The following is a 17,964-nucleotide window of genomic DNA, read 5'->3' as shown; positions in this document are numbered from 1 at the left end:
CAAAGGGTGAATTTTGCACATGATACTGACCCCTCCAGGCCCTTGCTGGACTGCAAATGCCTCCCCTGCAGGAACAGAGGTTCTCCACAGTGTCTCTATACAGTCCTATCAGATGACACAACCTACCAAAGTCCAGTCTAGAGTTAACACCACCCTAAGCATAAGATTATAAAGCTACTTTTCTATTATTACTGTCCATAATAATAATAATAATAATGTTACCCTAAACTGTTTTATTTGTTTTTGTCTTTTGTGTCCACTCGGTGCATTTGATGTCATTCCAGACTGATATAAACATCTTTATTATACAAAGTTCAATAACTGATCTGGTCTGAGACCTCTGCAGCATAGATTCCAGCTTTGAGGAACACCCCTGGCCCCGCCCCCACCGCCGTTACGTCGTAGTCATGGAGAATGCGTCCTACTCTCGTCCAATGAGGAGGCTCGCTGGGCCCATGTGTGTATTGTTTAAACTGCTCAAATCAGACGAGTTTCCAGACCGAGCAAACTTCCACCAAACTCAGTGATGGCGGCCGCGGTGTCTGTTAGCGTAGCTGCCCAAGAAGAAAGCACAGACACAGGGCTCGGTTTCGCCTCTCGTCCGCTCTATGAAAATTACGACCCCGCTGCGGATCACGAAGCCTGGATGGCCGGAGAGCGCCGTCTTTCCGAACTCGAACCCGGCGAAGAAGTTTCAACACCGGGAGCTGAGTACCAGCGGAGGGGCGACGAGGACTTGACATCACTGAGCCCCGAAGAGATTGCGAGCCGCCTGGAGAGAACTCACCGGGAGTTTTACAATCGTAGAAAAATTATTATAAAAAATCTACCCCCCGATGTTAGCAACCAGGTACGGATGAAAGCTAGATAAAAGGTTTAATCTGTTCGATGCTTGTTTGAGCTGATCAGCATATTGGAGCTTGGCTAACGTTAGCTTAGCCCCGATGTGCCTGCCATGCTACCTGTGTTAGCCAGCTAGCCATTTAACTCATCGCTGCCTCTAAATTCGGTTGATGCGATGTTTTCCTTAGTATATACAGCAGTCTAAGAGCCAGCACTGAGTTAATTGATAGTCACCGAAGACCATCAGTGCTGTAATTAGTGATTAATTCGTTTGGGTGAGTGTTGGATGACACAGCTGACTTAACTAAATGCCAGGTGGTCAGATAACTTGTCAATAATGGTCAACTGTGGCCTGTAGGACCTGCCAGTCCGCCCCCGCAGGCAGCAACTCATTTCTGAGAGTCATGGTTTAAGTTTACAGTTCAAACTCCCAAACCCAAACAGATGGCGACTCTACACGAGATTTCCAGTGTAACTTTCTGTTGTTAAGGCTGGTCTGGGATTTACTCATGACGCCACATTTCTTTTTTTTTGTCTTTTTCTTTTTTTTTTTTTTTTTTGGAACATGCCTGACGCATGGGGAGCGGTGGGCCTGCGGGCGGTACCATTGTTTACCCGGGAGGGGTGGGGGGAGTAATGGGAGTTCGAGATGTGAGTTGCAATATGACAAAGGGTGGAAGGCGTGGGGACAAAACGTTAGAGAAAATGCTAGACAGCATCGCTATTCGTTTGTGAATGGGCAAAAAACAGCGCCGAACAATTTCTCCTACAACAATGTCACTCCCTCACCCCCTACAGGTGCGCTTGCTAGTTCCCCAGTGGACTTGAATCGGTTAATTAGATATTGACTAAACCCTGTGGTTTAGGATGCAGTAAATGTAATCTATAAATATCTGGATGTAATTGTTATTTACAGGAGGTCCATGAGCTGCTGGGCACCTATGACTTGAAGTACTGCTTTGTTGACAAATACAAGGGCACAGGTTGGTCAAACTCATTATTTTTTTTAATCACATGAGGCATCTTATGTTCAGTTTAAAGGAGTAAGTGACTACAGTGAATCTAAATGTATTTATTTATTTTAGCTGACATGGTGAAATCAGATGGGTAAAATTTTGCAAATGTCCTGACTAGAATGTTCTGTCTAATGAAATCTTTTCTACAACAATGATGCTTCACTGTGGAAAGGACAAAAAACAAATTGTCGTAGTCAGTTTTATTTTAAAAGAACAAAAAAGTGGAACTTGCCTGTCCCGATGCCACCAGTTTGTATTTATCAAAAACATCAGGTTTTGGACATGAAAAACCAAAATGAGTCAGAAAAGACTAATTCTCTTCAGGACAGTGAATCGACCTTTTCTGTTCTGAAATATTAAGTGTGTCTCAGTTCTTATGGTGGTGGTGGTGCCTGTTTTAGGATTAGCAAAGTGTGTGTGAGAGAGATGATCTTGCCATTACAAGTCTCTGAGCTCATTATCAGGTTGAACTGACATAAAACAAAGTGAAACATCAGCTTAGACTATGGTTTTACATGCTGGTGGTATCAAACCAGAAGGTAGTTGATAATGATGGTCCTGCAAATTGCTTGAGCTAGACAGAAAATTCAAAGCATGTTTGGTTGTAGCAGATAACCTGTCCTTCTAATGTGGCTTTCACACATTACCACAAAAGTCCTTTCCCCACCTTCTGCCTTTTTTTTTTTTTTTTTTTTTTTTTGGTTAAGAACATGGGTAACAGGATGTTTGCTTCAAATGTCAGGACAATGTGTGCCACTAACACTGAATCAGATCTAGATGTGACTTATTGGTGATAATGTCTGATTCTATGACAGTTGTCGTTCCATTTAAGGTAAATGTTGCACAGACATATAAAAACTGGTGTGTACTGTCATTTTGCCATTAGCATTGTCTTTTATCAATGGTGAAATGGTTTCACAACTGAGTATTTCTCCCTGAGACCTGCTGGCAATAGAAAATGTGTCTTTGTTTTGATGTGGATAGAACAAATGTGACTTCCTCATTTTACAGCAAATTGTGTCTGCGTCTCTTCCTCTCTCTGTCCCCCATCACCCTCAGCATTTGTGACACTGCTCAATGGGGAACAGGCGCAGTGTGCCATCAAAGAGTTCCACCAGCATGTGCTACGAGACAGAGAGATCTCTGTGCAGCTGCAGCCGACAGATGCTCTGCTTTGCATCGCCAACCTGCCCCGTGTGTTCACCCAGCAGCAGTTTGAGGAGTTGGTGCGACCCTTTGGTAACCTGGAGCGCTGCTTTCTGGTGTACGGCGCCTCCACTGGGCATTCTAAAGGTTATGGATTTGTGGAGTACATGAAGAAGGACTCGGCAGCAAGGGCCAAGTCAGAGCTCTTAGGAAAGCAGCTGGGCTCACGAATGCTCTATGTTCACTGGACTGAGGTGGGCTCCCTCACGTACCCACAGCTGCACTCCAAATGCCTGTGCGTGGACTGCCTACCCCCGAACCTGCTGACAGCCCAAGATCTCCGCAATGCCTTGGCTGACACTCATGCTGCAGTCTTCTGCCAGGTCAAATTTACCACACCAGAACACATGTCTGTTTATCAATTTAGTATGGTTTCAGAAGGCTGCCATATCCATATTACAGTTTAGGTCAAGGATAATTTATCACCGTTTTTATTTATTTAAGAGGAATACAACCTTCCACTTGCTGCTGCACAATTTACTATGACTTTTTTTTGTTTTTAGTTTCATTGTGTAGCTACAGTGTGTTTATGCTCTGCAAGGGCATGTTCACAAGACTTGAGAGCACTTTTTAGATTGATGGAGGTCATGCGCTACCACATGTAGGTGTGGGAATTGACCATAGGTTACAAATGGCAGGATTCATTTTGATAAAATTGTATATTCCATGGTAGATTTTTTTTTTTTTTTTTTTTTCTCCTCCCCCCTGTTTCTTCCACCTTTACCCCTGATTTCATGTGGCCACTCAAAGTTTCTATAGTGATGAGCATTGCTGGTTTCTATGGTGATGACCATCTGACTTCCCAGGTGGTGTCATTCAGTGGGCTTTTCTGGAACAAGAGAGAGAGAGGATTGTTCTTTTAGTGCGACACACATAGTTGCACTTTTCTGCTGGTTCAAGGTTTTTTTTTTTTGGTTTTCTGTTTTTTCTTCCTCCCCAGGGCTGAGAGAGGTATGGTTAAGGCCAGTGTGATTTTTTTTTTTTTTTTTTTTTCTTAAAAGTGGAAACGGGTTAGTTTTAAGAAACTACACTTCTCCTATGCTGTTGTGGAACCTGGTGTTTCATAAGGCCACAGCTAGTGACCAATGGAAAATATTGGACCTTAGGAGGAAATTTAGAAACTATGCAGTCAGCAAAGTACTTCTGTTAGTGGCAAAGTACTGCTGTTAGTGACTTTCTGTGTAACTGATGGTTTGATTTCCCCTGAACTCTTAGAACAGGAAAAAAAATGCAGTGTGGTTTGGGGTTTGCTGAATTATCTTTTTTTTTTTTTTTTTTTTTTTTTTTTTAACGTGGACATAACTTTGAGGACTGTGTCTTCCAAGGCTTAAATGAAAGAGTGGATATATCAGAACATACCTGCAACCTGTAAGTGGAGTCACTGTGTTAGCAATAAATGAAATCCAGAAAAAACACTTTTCTCTGGGGGATTTTCTTTAAATTAGTTTGAGTAGTGATTCTGGTACATCAGGGGTTTTACAGGGCATTTTAACAATAGTCATATTCAGGCATATGTTCTACCCAATTACATGCTGAATTTACAAGGAAAAACCACAGGGCCTACCAGTCAAGCCATACCATATGTGTATTGAATTTATTGGCAGCAGAGCATGGACTGACTGTACGTCCTCTCTTCTCTGCAGTTGGCTCAGGGACAGGATGGAAGTTTTCGGCGGTTTGCGGTGCTGGAGTTTGCCACTGCTGAGATGGCTGAGGAGGTACAGCGGCTCACCGATGGCAGGTTGCTGGGTGGGGCACACATCAGGGTGTCATTTTGTGCCCCTGGTCCCCCTGGCAGAAGCATGTTGGCTGCTTTAATTGCTGCTCAAACCATGGTATTTATGTCCAGTTTATATACTTTATTCACATGACCATCAGGGTTGCCCCTGCCTCTGTGCTGATTGCCTGTTATGTGCCTCTTTTCAAGGCTTTGAATAGGGGTAAAGGTCTCCTCCCTGATCCCACAGCCATGCAGATACTCTCAGGCCTCAGTAACCCTGCCACTCTCAAGATGCTGCTCAACGCACTGTCACAGGGACACAAACAAGGTGAGGAGTGCTCGTGGGCTCTTAATCGACAGTTTTACTTGTTTGTGTGGGATCCTTATGTTCTCTGGATGTGCAGGCCTCCTCGGGGCAGCCCCTGCCATGCCACTGCTGGCCAACCCTGCCCTCTCTACGGCCCTGCTCCAGCTACTCCTTCAGAACCAGGCCAAGGTCCAGCAGGTACTGCTGCTTTTACGGCTCTTCCCTGACATGCATCTCCTATCCGCTCAGCCTGTTTTGATTCAGCCTGTCCTACTCACTCGCACCCCCCACTCTTTGCTCTTTCCCTCCCTGCCATTAGCAAGCCTTTCTGGGACATCATCTTCTGTGGGCTCAGGTGTTGAACCCTCTAGTGCCTTGTCTGAGTGATAAGTGTTTGTGTTTGACTACTTGCATGTGAGTGTATAAGGTGGTGAAGCTAGCTGGATCCTGGTCTTATGTGATTGAAAACACAATGCCTGGGTGGGTAAGCTCTTACTGGTGCGAGGTTTGTTATTTTGTGTGTTTGTGTGTGAATGTGTGGGGTGTACTTTTGAGTGGTGTTGAGTGATGTGGTAGGTGTATCATATTGTGTGTTGAAATTGTAAATATCCATTCTGTGAGCATTTCATACTGGGTGAGTAAGCCTTGTTGCTGGTTAAGTGTGCTTGTATTGATTTCCACTGCTCAAGTGTAGCCAGGCTGTGTGACCTCTCGTGACACTGAACTCTGCTCTCTCCTTTGGCCAGCAGTCAGGACTCATTGGGGAGAATCCTCTGGCTGCTCTGCCTGTCCAGCAGGGAGTCCATCTGCTCGGAGACCTGCCCCAAGGTTTGGCATCCGCCGACTGCAGCCGTGGCTCCTTAAGCCACAAACCACTTGTTTTTGCTTTGCTCATGATGATAAACATCTGTAGCTCCTCTTGCTTGTTAATTATGCTTTCTGCTCTTCACATTGGTCATAATATTTTGGTCACAGCACTAGATAAGGCTTAATGTTACATTAACATTTCTTTCAAATTACCCAATGAATGGAAAATTAAAGGATTAAATTAAGTGCAATTTACAACAATGCCTAATTCTTCTAGGTGGTTTAGTCTCAGGTCTTGGTGTTCAGACTGATCCTTTGGGCCCACTAAAGCCAATGCCACTTGGCAGAGCCCTTACAAGGGACCAGGACTCTCCCACAGCAGCATGCACCTTCCCACAGACTTCCTCTCCCACCCTGCAGGGCATCTCCATGCCCCTGATGGGTGGCATGATGGGGGCAGATGGACTCACGACACAAGGGGTGAGGTCTCAAATAATTTTCATAATGTGCTTTCTGCTGCCCAGTTTAAATGAGAACTGGATGGTAAAAATGAATCACAATTTCCCCTCCTGTCAGGTCTCTATACTAGGAGATCGTCCCAAAGATGTGAATCTTCCTCAGAGTGCCTTTCTTAACGTCAGCAATGTTTTCCCTTCAGGTAAGGTGCTTGTTTGCACTGTGTGGTTCTGATTTTCCTACTCAGCAGTCTCTTCCTTTTTGCTGTATCAATTCAGGCACACGGGTAAATATATCCAGTTGTGATGTCTCTGTGCACTCTCATACTCCAGGAGGAAGCTGCAGACCTCACCCCTATAGGAAGAGGCCAACACTAAGCAATGTCTCCAACCAGCACACGCCCCAGAGCATACAGCAAAATTACAACCTGCGCTACCAGGATTCCTACACCCCTGAATATCCTCCCCTACATCAGGTTTTCACTGCTTTATCTATGGAAACACTGTATATTTTTCAGCCTTTATTGGTTTGACATAAATAGGTCTCGTTGTACTAGACTGGTGATCTGTTGAGTTTGTATTGCACTTTACATTGTTCAGTAGGTGCTTATGGCTGCTCAGTCAGTAGCCTGTATGATGTGATCGGTTCTGATGTCCACCTGGTGTTTCTCCCTAGGATCAGCTTGCCCACTTGTATGAACAGCAGGAGAACCTTGACACTGGGACATTGGCAGGATTTGGACATCAGGTAGCGTTCAGTCAACCAATTCAAGATGACATGAGTACATTTTAAATGTTATTAAATTAAAGGTATAGTGTCCTGGCAGTAACAGTTATCATGAACATGTTCATCTGTCTATGCAGCTCTCCAGTCACCCTGACTACAATGAGCAGTTTTCCCAGTACAGTTGTTCCCCCAGCCCACCCCTGTCCTCCTACTTCAGCTCAGGGCCCGAGGCCCCCAGTAATGGGTGCCTCTCTACTACCCAGCTCAATAGGGTAAGTTTAAGATTTTGGATTGATCTGGACTTTGAATAATTAGTTTTGCTGTGAGTGTTTATGGCTCAGAAAGTCTAGGTCACTAAAAATTGGTTGGTTTTCCTCAGGCTGTGGGAATGCCTCCTGTGATTCATGCCATTAACTACCCACCAGGATTGGGGAATACTTTGAAGGTAATTTGGACACCTTGTCTGATTCTTTTTTTTTTTTTGTTTGTTTGTTTGCTCTTACACTAAGGAACTCATTATTTGTTTTTGCCAATTGTAGACTCCTGTTGGTAGCCACAAGCGCGTGTTCTCCCGGTTGATCCCATCTCCAGAGCCAAGCCCTGAGGGTGGATATGTGGGCCAGCACTCCCAAGGCCTTGGTGGCCATTACGCAGACTCCTACCTTAAGCGAAAGCGTATATTCTAAATAATGTTTTTTGCCATACAAGTAGCCATTCAACAGCCAGAACACACCAGCAACTCCTCTAGTAAAGGCTCAGCAGTCCTTGGATTTGACTCCTGTGAGTGACCCCTTGAGGGTACTCAGGAGTGCTGCCTGTTGCTATCTGGACATTTGTAGCTCCATGGGCATTTTTGGTGGATGTTTTTCTGTTGTGTATGTATATATGATTTTAGTGTGTTGGTAAATTAAGTTTTTACTTTTTTTTTTTTTTTTTTTTTTTTTTTAATTTGACTTTTATTTTTCAGTGAAACTTGTACAGTGAGGAAAAAATAGTTAATTAGCTAATGGTCTTTTCTCTACAGAATTTTTTTTTAATTATTATTCCTGTGTTGAGTGTGGTGTGTCAGCAGAGCTACAGATAGTTTGGCCAGTTTTCGGTGGCAGCTATATGCTGCTTTTTAGAATCTCACTAAAGTGATGCTGTCCACAACTTCAGGCAAAGGGACTTGCATAGTAAAGAAAAAAAAAAAGAACTTTACTTCAGAGGCTTTTTTTTTTTTTTTTAAAGCAGCCTTTCTGATTTCATGTAAAAAGTTCAGTGGTTTGTTGAAATGAGATGGTGTTTTTGTTACTTCCACAGGGTTGCATATTCTGCTGTATGACTCCTGACATTTCCTCATTGGTTAACATTCAGCTTTCCATCCACCAATTGCAATTGTATATACCTGCCTGTGTATAATGAAGGTGAAGATTTTTACCATTCTGGCATATTTTCTTGAGCCTTAACACTTCCACGTAGTTTGACCTTTGGGCCACACCCTCCAGCTTGTTTACGGAGTCTGTTCTCTACACTGGTTGTTGAGCGATGCACTTGGAGGAAACAGGGCACAATACTGTTTTCACCTTTATAAGATGCCATTTTCCTCTCACTCCAGGAGTTGATCATTTTGTGCTTATTGTTTATTTTTGTCTGTAAAGTTCCATTTTGAATGTCTTAAAGTGCAAACACCACAACTCGATGGGTGGGTGGGTGAGTGGGTGGGGCGGTGGACATGCTGTGTGCCATCTCTTAAGCTTCCAGCAGATAGTCAATACATCTCTCCTCACCTTAACTTTCACTTGACTTGGCTTCACTGAGTGAGTAGATGGCAGCTGACATGATGAGCGAAGTCTGTGTTGTGTTGCATTAAGAATTAAGTCTGGGGAGATAATAATAGAAACTGCTGCTAGATGACTGGTCAGTGACATTACTGTCCTATGTATTTTATTTTATTTTTTTTGCTCTGGAATAATTATTTGGTTGACAGCTTGATTGTGAAAACCCATTACCTCTGACATCTGCTAGGAAATGCAGCTACACTTGAGCCTTAAGTGTTTTCTGTGATCTCATCCTTCCCTGTGTTGGCTTTCCAATCTCCATTTACCATTTCTGTGTTATTTGCTGTGTAAATAGTTAAAGCTTGATCTATTTCCTGAGTCTGAAACTTTCATTTTCCTTAATCATACCTGCCTCTGGTCTGGTGTTTTGAATGAATTTGCTGCGCTGTTTTTTTTTTTTTTTGTTGTTGTTGTTTGCCTGTATGTTTGAAAGTTGTGACCAAGAGTGGCGCCACAGCAGACTGCTCATGTTGTGTATGGACCAAGAGATGCAGCTGTGCTGTATGATCATCATTCATTTCGATTGATTTGACTCAAACTGGCATTCTCTCATCTGTACCGCCATGGTTGTCTCTGTTTGTGTGGGATGTGAACAAGTAAATGTTATTTAAACTCATCTTATGAGCTTATCTTTTTCAAGATGCCACAGAAAAACCTTTAGAAACCTTTATTTTTAATGATCAACCTGTTTCTTGGGGCAAGTCCCAGTGTTTTGGTCAAAACCTTGAGTGCAATTTTCTCTTTAAGCTCAACAGCCTTAAGAGTTATACTTTGTCTGATTCACAAATTAATTGCAGAGCTGAGTAGTTGATCTTTTTTTTTTTTTTTTAACATGCGCTTAATTGTGCAACAGTGCACTGAATAACACTGCCATGCACTACCACTGTCAGTGTATTCACAAAACATGTTCAACACAGATGCAAAGAAACAGCTGGAGTTCAGGACAAGATCATGTAAATCAGTGTCATGTAGTGCTTTTATTCTTTGAATCAACGCTTTTGCAGGAGGCATGAAATTAATGGAAGTGTTCGGGTTGTAGAGAATTTAAATGGTTTTTATTTAGGGAAGGAAGTCTTTTATTTGTTTTGGAAAAAACAAATGGGCACACATAATAGGCTTGGTTTATAAGTAATGGGTCGGTGTGCATCTTAAATCAAGTGAATTCATGCACAGACAGCTGATGTTTTGTTTTCTCTGGATGTAGCAAGCATAAATAATGCTGCTGATAAATCTAGAGGAATGGGTGTGGTGCAGAGAAACATAAAGTAGACAAAAGGGGGGTATATTAAAATGCTAATTAAAAACCGTGGTTGTGAACACAATTACAAGATTAATTTTTGTTATAGTGTGTGTATATATATATATATATAGGGAAGAAAAAGCAAGACTGGAGGCCAGTGACGTAAAACAATACTGCGTTATTTCACAATACACAAAATGCCTAATAATTGACCAAACCTACCTCAACAGCTACTGCTGGTGTACTTGAACATGTTCTTAGGCGGATGCCACAGGTGGCTCAGACTATCCGTGCAACACTGCTGTGAGTGTGACCGGTATGAATATTAAGCAGGTTACTGCTGAGAGGATAATATGCTCCCTGGATGAATAGTCATTTAGCAACACACTAAGTTGTCAGCTGTAAAGGTGAATCACGGGTTGCTTGAAAAACAAAAACAACCAAAGAAGTTTGAGTTAAGATGCATTTCTCTCTAATAAGACTGTACCTAGTGCCTGATGACATTAGGCTTTAATTAAAACCAGACCCAAGAATAACTTGAAATGTCAGATGTGCTCTTATAGACCCAGTATTTCCAACTTCTATGTTCAGCAGACCCTGAAGGTGGGTCAGTATTGCTCTTATCAGGCAGAAATTGAGCAGTCGTCTGTCCAGATGAATGTGAGTACTGAGCCTTTCGCATTACTGGCCATCACCTTTCAAACTGAGCTGCTAAGGGCCAAAAGGCAGTGAAGTGAGCTCGTCTTCTCAGCGGCCATCGGAAGGAATGGTTTTGATTAGCTGTTATTCTTGTGGTCCTGCCAAGCCTCTGGGAACGAAGCTACTGATTGAGCTTTCCCCTAACAGGCAAAAGCAAAAGTGCAGAACACTGGTCATAAAACTTCTTTTTTTAAACGCTTTTATTGTTTGTGACATTTCCCAGAGTGTGCAAATTTTACTTGATCTTTGGGCCTCTTATGGCATGTCACTTGTGAAATAAGTCTGTGGGAAAATTCTCCTGTTTACATCATCAATCTGTAAAGGACAATAGAAATGAGAACATTATGAAGAAATGATGGGGTCGTTTTTTAGATATGCTGACATTATATTAATGTGTTTTTCCCAGCTGCTGGGTTTATTTCTGTAATATTTGTCTGTAATGCTTCAGACACCCCTGAATTATGTTTTCATACCTGCAGCCAGTCTACCCAGAGTTCTCCGAGGGATCTGTCGAGGCTCGGTGGACGCTGTGTCAGACACATTTAGATTTCTGCCTTTCATATTTCCACCCACACAGTCACCCTGCACAGTTGCTGGTGAATGCTGCTGAAACCTGCGATTTTCCCAAATACAGAGAGGAAGGAGGCTCTGAAGGCAGATCACTGCAGCATCATTTATCACATATTACAAGGAAACAAATTAACAATCGTTAATATTTGTTGTCCCTAAATGCGTGTTGTAGAAACAAAAATCGAACTGCTTCTCTATTCGCTTTAGTGCCCATGTATGTTTGCTGGTATTTGGTATATTTTAATGTACACATCAGACTGTGGTTTAAATGTAAAACAATCTAAATTCACATGTGCAATCGTTTATTAAGCTTTGATTTCATTATACAATCAGCAAAGTGTAACCAAATAAGGTATGTCACAAGAGCTGTTTATAGCAGGATTAGTCATAGAAGATAGCCCACTCCCCCCTGTGATGGTCTATAAAACAGAACACCTCAGCAGCCCGGGAGAAAGCTACAAGTCTTTTGCCTTCTCCAAATGAAGGGTGAAGCTACATGGAGCAAAGTAAATGGAGCACCTGCTTATATACCCAAACAAGATTACATTATAGTAGGGATTTAAAATCCAAGCCAGAACATGTAGCCTTATCCTCCTGAAATAAGCTTGGGTATTGTTACACTCTTCATTTTCATCTTTTTCAGTCGATAATCTGAGTAACTGTATATCAGTGTGGCAGTACAAAATAAGATCACCATTTCTGGTTGTGATCTAATAAAAGCAATGTTTTCCAGCACTATTGCCATTGTTCAGATGTGCAGAAACACAGCTGAGGTCTGGAAAAATGAAGAGATATTCCAAAACAAAATATTTAGTTTTGTTGCTTGCCTGTTATACACAAAGCTGCTTACATTTTATGTAGAGATACTTCAGCATGCAGATGTAATCCAGATACCCACTGTAGCAGTGAGATCAACCTGGTTTTCTATGAAGCTGAGAGGGTCAAATTTAAAGCAAGTCACCAGGATGATAATGAATACTGTAGAGTCTCAAAATCTTTCCACCACACAACAAATCTAATCTCTTCAAAAAGTATCACTTGTCTTCTTCTCCCATGTTGCCCTCAACATTAATAGCCTGCAATTGTATCTTAAAGGAGATCTCTCATTTTTCTTATTTCCTTTGCTGGTCTCTGACATGATCCCTATTGAATTATGAGACTGTAAGAATACATTTTATCTCTGCCTAGTCAATCACTCTGCCTATGCTTTATCCATTTTCTCTCTGATTTTAATCTAAGAATAGGAGTTTATTATTACATTGCACCATGTAAAGAGTGAAGTGAACTCTGATTTTAATGCTTTGCTGTTTTTAAAATTGCATGTCATTTAAGTCGCAAGCTCGTATTCTATGTAAACCAAAGCCACTAAACTCAATAGGTTATTAGAAACCAGGTAATGACGAAATGCAAGCTATTCATATTATCTGATGCAGGAAAGGATTATTTTGGCTAATTATTAAATTAAAACTATTGTTAATTAAACATTTACATATATGAATAATTGATGTGGTTATAAAACCTACTGTCTGGTACTTTAAGGGGATGATTGACACTGCTTTTTCCTGGCAATCTGTAAAGTTCCATGAAGCACCATCGATATATTTCACACCAGTAACCACGAAAGTGTATTGTAGGAGCATGTATGGCACAAAAGAGCAGCCTTGTGGGCATTCTGACAATTGATTCCCATCAGCAGTTGCCATTATAGCTCCACAATGTCATTAGCAGAAGTTTTTAGAAGCACTGAAATCTAATTATCACGTCATTTGAGGTCTTGCTGGTTCTCATCTTGTCTCTAAAGTGAAACACTGCCTTCGCCTCCCTGATGCAACATTACATCCTTTCCCATCTAACTCCTCCTCTGCCTTCAGCTGGAATGACATTTCAGTGAGATCTGATTGGTTTGGAGAGGAAAAACAAGAAAATACTTTAGTGAAAATGAAGTGAAAAGTGGTGGCTCGCTCTGCTGCTTTTGAACACACCCCACACTCACTTCTGAGTGAGTGTGCTTTTTCATGTTGCTCAACTTGTGTTGGATTTCTGCAGTTTTGCTTCAGTATTATTCAGCATGAGTCTGTGAGTCTTCATGCACACAGCACGGACAGGAGGACAGTCCGCCTCCACCACTGCACCTCCACAGAAAAAGAAAAAGACAAGCTGAAGTTATTTTAGGAACCCTTTTAACACTTAATATAAATGACCCGATAGCCTGAAACACTGTTACATATTAGAGCAGTTCAACCACATCTAAACACACTTATATTTCAAGCTTTCATCCGCTCTCTCACACAAACACCCACCTTCTAGCACATGAATGTATTTTCATTGTCCTACATACATCTAAACACAAATTTAGACACACACATACGCACAATAGCTGCCAGACTATTGCACACTGTTGTGGATTAATATTTCATGGCCCTCCACTGGTAGAAAGTGGATCCTTATCCCAGCATTCCCTGATGCCCGATGTGTTTACTCTGTGTGGGCCAGAGGCCAGACAGGCTGATGGTCTTTCTGCTGGGTATGCTGATTTCAGTGACTGACCGTTAGCTGGAAATTGTTCATAACTTCAGTTTATTTTGACATACAGGTACATACATATATTCTCATATACACACTCTTTCCCACCAATGTTAAAATCAGCAAGAGTGCATTACACACAGTACTTTTCCACAGCCTACGCAACATTTACATTGACTGTGCTGGGTAATTCAGACTGCTTGGCATTTCAATTATTCCTCATAATATGAATGCATAACATGGAGAGACGTTTGGCGAGGTTGGCCATAATAAATCAGATGCTCACTAAATGAACTCAAGCTAGAGGGACATTTTTTCCCACACCACAATCGAGCTCTCCAGTCCCCACTGCGGTCCATGGTCACTTTGTCATCCACTTCATCCTTCTTCCACTGTTTTCTTTTCTGGGCATTATAAAAAAAATTATATTATTTGTCCCTTTTATATGTAATCAAGGACTCCTTTAAACAGAAAAACATTAACATTTCAGTTCCCCTTCCCATGTTATTGACAGGGTTTTTTGCACATGAATGGAATAAAAATGTTTTTGCATTCCACAGAAAAATATCACCCGACTCACATTTCCGTGGTCTGCATGTTTTTTTTAAAACATGTTTTTTCAGATTTTTTTTGGCCAAGGTTTTGTGAAGGCTGGATATTTCGTACGAGTCAAACACAGCACTGTGTATTGACATTTTTTCCTCCATGCTTGGTCAAGGTTTTTGAGATGAAATGAAAGCAAGCAAGTTTCTTTTGTTAGTGTGCAAGAAATGAGAAAAGGACTCATGCTGTCTTTGTGTGTTTTATTCACGTTCTGATGAAGCTACTGAATCACGTTTAATTGTTCTGACATTCTTCTTCGGAGATGAAGTCCTTACAGTGCAGTTCAGATTAAGTGAAAATGCATATTTGTATTTTAAGGGCAGGGTGTTTCCTATAGAAATAACACTTTAATCTCTGAAAAACAAAATAGCCTGGAGTTGATTATAGGGGTTTTTTTTTTCTGAACTTTTTCTGAACCCAAAATAGCCTTTTAATACAACACTGCTGTTTCATTGGCGTCACATAGGAAAATACAGTTATTTCCAAATGTTCAGCTGTTTCATTTTGTAAGGACATGTGGTACAACTAACAATTTCTCCTCAAGGAAACAGTATTGAATGTATTTCAGTAGAGCTGCCCTGAGAGAAAATAATAATTCAAAGTTATAATAGAATTGGAAGCTAATTCCATGTTGTAGCCTACAGGTAACATAAAGAGAGAATAACATCAGACCTTATGTTAAGATGACATTTAAGCTTATAAGCTCAGTTAAGGCATTATGCCAAATGTAAGTCAGAGATGTCTGATTTGAAGTTAGACAACATATACTCTTTTTTTATTTTTATTTTTAAGAGCAGTGGATTTGAATTTATATGCAGATATAAGTGAGAGGGAGGCAAAGACACAGGCTCTTGGAAAGAAACTCGCAGGTTAGTTTTCTGGCTGCATGGATTGTGTGTGCATGATCAATCACGCACATCACCATCAAGATTTTCACAGCTAGAGGACCCTCGATGACTTGGCATTTTCAGCTCACCATACCTAACCCATTTTTAAAAATGCAACAAGGAAACAAGCAGTTTCATTTGTGCTTTTTTATTCAGCTGAGGAAACACTTCTAAAATTAGGCCTGGACTGGCTTTTAAAGACACAGACAAAATGATTAATGCTTTTCTGTTGAGCCTAAACTGCTGCAATGCTTCTGCATTCGCCTTCGCCAAGCCTTTCAGCTCCAGTTTATAATGTTGCTGCTCTTCTCTGAAGGCTACCTTTAATTTTCCAAATTAGTTATAATAACTTTAAGTTTTGTAAAAAGCCTTATATGACCAAGCGCCAAACAATATTCATGAATAAGTCCTTTGTCATTCCCAAGGCTTTGCTGTACTTAATTTTTGATCCTTGTCCTGAAATGTCCAGTTCTGATGATATTCAACATTGGCACTTGGCTATTTGATGCAGCCCTGCAGGCTTTGTAAATCTAAATCTGAGGACATGGTTTGACTCACTTTTCATCCAATGTCACAATTATCTTTTTTGTGTTCTGTATCTTGTGGGTTTTATGTCCTTTACTTGCACTGTAATGGTTTTAGGTTTCATATCATAAAATCACAGCTCCAGGGAATATTTCTGCACAGTAAACACATCAATAAGAAAATGCAACAGTAGTTTATTGTCCTTTTTCTTTGTCCATCTTGCTCTAAGATACAGACAGCTGGACATGAGCATAGAATTTTAAGAAATGATTTAATTGAGGCTAAAGGGGAAAAGAAAGAGTGAGAAAGCATGTGCACAGGAGGGAAACAACTCTTTAGCTTGTCAGTATATTTGTAAAGACAGTAATTACAGTATACTGTAGATAGAAACCAGACTAAAAGTCTCTAACTGTGCTCACTGCACTGAAACTGTGATGCTCATTACAGACAACAAAATTGTTGGTTTAGTGGTTTAGAGTGTCTCTTTATGGTTATAGGCCTTTTCTCCAGAAACATTAATATATGCATGTGTTTGCACAAAGATGAAGACGTTAGATAAAGATGTTGATATTTGTCAGAAAACAGGGAACATTTGGACATTTCATGTAGGAGGAGATAGGAAACGTGATGCTTTTCACATGAGTGTCAATAAGAGGTTCCCCTGATATGCCTTCCATTTCTTTCTGGTCACATCCTTTCCTTCTGTTTCAATCAGAATGGCAGCACCACCGGGGACAAATAAACGTATGCTTTCAGGGGACCTGCTGAGGAAAAAATGGAATTTTACTTAATTCTTTGTGGCACCACTGCTTCCTTGGTACAGTTTTTCTCCATCAACAATACACCATACTTCAGATGAGGGGAAACACTGATTACTCTGGTGGCCTGGAGTTAATAGGCCCAGCTTGCCTGAGGTGTGAGGGCTGAGGTTAGAACTGCCTGCACTATGGCAGAAATCTACTCTACATAACCCTGCAGCCAGCTTTGTCAAAGTTAATCTGGAGTGCCATTTTTTTAAATTTATGTACAATGTTTAAAATCGTCCCAGTTTGGTATTGAAAAAGTGCAAATCGAACAACTAGTGTACAACGATGTTCTAATCAATATATATTCCAGAGGTGCCCAAACCTGGTTCTCAAGGTCCATTGCCCTGCTTGTTTTCAAGCTCTCCCTGCCCCACTCACTGATGACCTGGATCAGGTGTGTTCAGTCAGTCAGAAGCTGAAAGATACCAATTCACTTTGTCTTCAACCACTCCCCCCTTTCAGCTTCTGATTGAACACACCTGATCCAGGTAATCAGCAGTGGGTAGGACAGGGATAGTTGGGAAAACAAGTAGGACAGTGGCTCTCAAAGAGCACTGGTTGGGCCGATATGTTTAATCATTGTTTCTCATTATTGGTGCCATTATTCAGATTTTTCAGAGTGTCATTCCTGTGAATATTCACATTATGCTAGCAGACAAAGGAATGCAGTAGTGTTTTTCAAATATTTCCAAACATCTGTCCTTGTTTTTTAGCTCCTCTTCAGTGGCACAAGCAGAGCAGCCCTGACCTCCTGTTTCCCACCAGCCCCCTCCAGATCTTCTCAGGGAATCTACAGGTCAGATGAGGCTGAGGCTGTAATGAGTCCAGCATTACCAACAGACCATGAGGCAAGTGTGAGACCTTTCTTTGTTTTGCTCTTTCTTTAACTCAGAAACGGTATCATGTTTCTCTTTTGTGCATTTACTGCACATGTTCATGAAACTCAGAGAAACATGAACTCCTCAATTTGAGGAGCTATTGCTTTCCATATAAATTTAACGATGCCCTAATACAGGAGAGCAACATAGACTCGGATGTGGGCACGTTCACACTCATCACAAGAGTCATATTCAGCTAAACCCCTGCAATGCAATGCACACATCTGCAGGCACCTTAATGTCAATGAACTGAACACTGTCTAGACGGCAGCTGCACTTTAATTACAGATTGACTCAGGTGTGTGCCATCTATAGTCAAGAACAAGCTTGAT

The 17,964-nt window shown here is 41.3% G+C and overlaps 1 protein-coding gene across 4 annotated transcripts; it reads left to right on the top strand.

Annotated features, from left to right (window-relative positions):
* The first annotated feature begins 494 nt into the window (after nt 1-494).
* raver1 (ribonucleoprotein, PTB-binding 1) lies at nt 495-9,465 on the top strand. Of its 4 annotated transcripts, XM_026326053.1 has the most exons (15): nt 495-850; nt 1,760-1,826; nt 2,919-3,388; nt 4,709-4,900; nt 4,993-5,113; nt 5,190-5,290; nt 5,412-5,475; nt 5,846-5,920; nt 6,177-6,379; nt 6,476-6,557; nt 6,688-6,830; nt 7,031-7,102; nt 7,219-7,353; nt 7,461-7,526; nt 7,621-9,465. In XM_026326053.1, the coding sequence occupies exons 1-15, from the start codon at nt 527-529 to the stop codon at nt 7,765-7,767; spliced, it is 2,262 nt and encodes a 753-aa protein (XP_026181838.1). In that variant the 5' UTR covers nt 495-526; the 3' UTR covers nt 7,768-9,465. The 4 variants fall into 4 exon arrangements, with proteins under 4 accessions (XP_026181838.1, XP_026181836.1, XP_026181835.1 ...); XM_026326051.1 differs by lacking the exon at nt 5,412-5,475 and having other exon boundaries at nt 5,842-5,920; XM_026326050.1 differs by lacking the exon at nt 5,412-5,475 and having other exon boundaries at nt 5,839-5,920.
* Nucleotides 9,466-17,964: the final 8,499 nt, after the last annotated feature.

This window comes from Mastacembelus armatus, chromosome 8 (assembly GCF_900324485.2).
Source record: "Mastacembelus armatus chromosome 8, fMasArm1.2, whole genome shotgun sequence".
NCBI lineage: Eukaryota > Metazoa > Chordata > Actinopteri > Synbranchiformes > Mastacembelidae > Mastacembelus > Mastacembelus armatus.
Note: the sequence above shows the minus strand (reverse complement) of the source record. Positions and strands in the feature narration are given on the sequence as shown.

Bases quoted from the DNA above. Each gene is read 5' to 3' on its own strand.
- raver1 (XM_026326053.1), top strand. From the start codon at position 527: ATGGCGGCCGCGGTGTCTGTTAGCGTAGCTGCCCAAGAAGAAAGCACA. The intron at 1,827-2,918 runs GTTGGTCAAACT...CATCACCCTCAG, and splicing joins TGACAAATACAAGGGCACAG to CATTTGTGACACTGCTCAAT. The intron at 6,380-6,475 runs GTGAGGTCTCAA...CCCTCCTGTCAG, and splicing joins ATGGACTCACGACACAAGGG to GTCTCTATACTAGGAGATCG.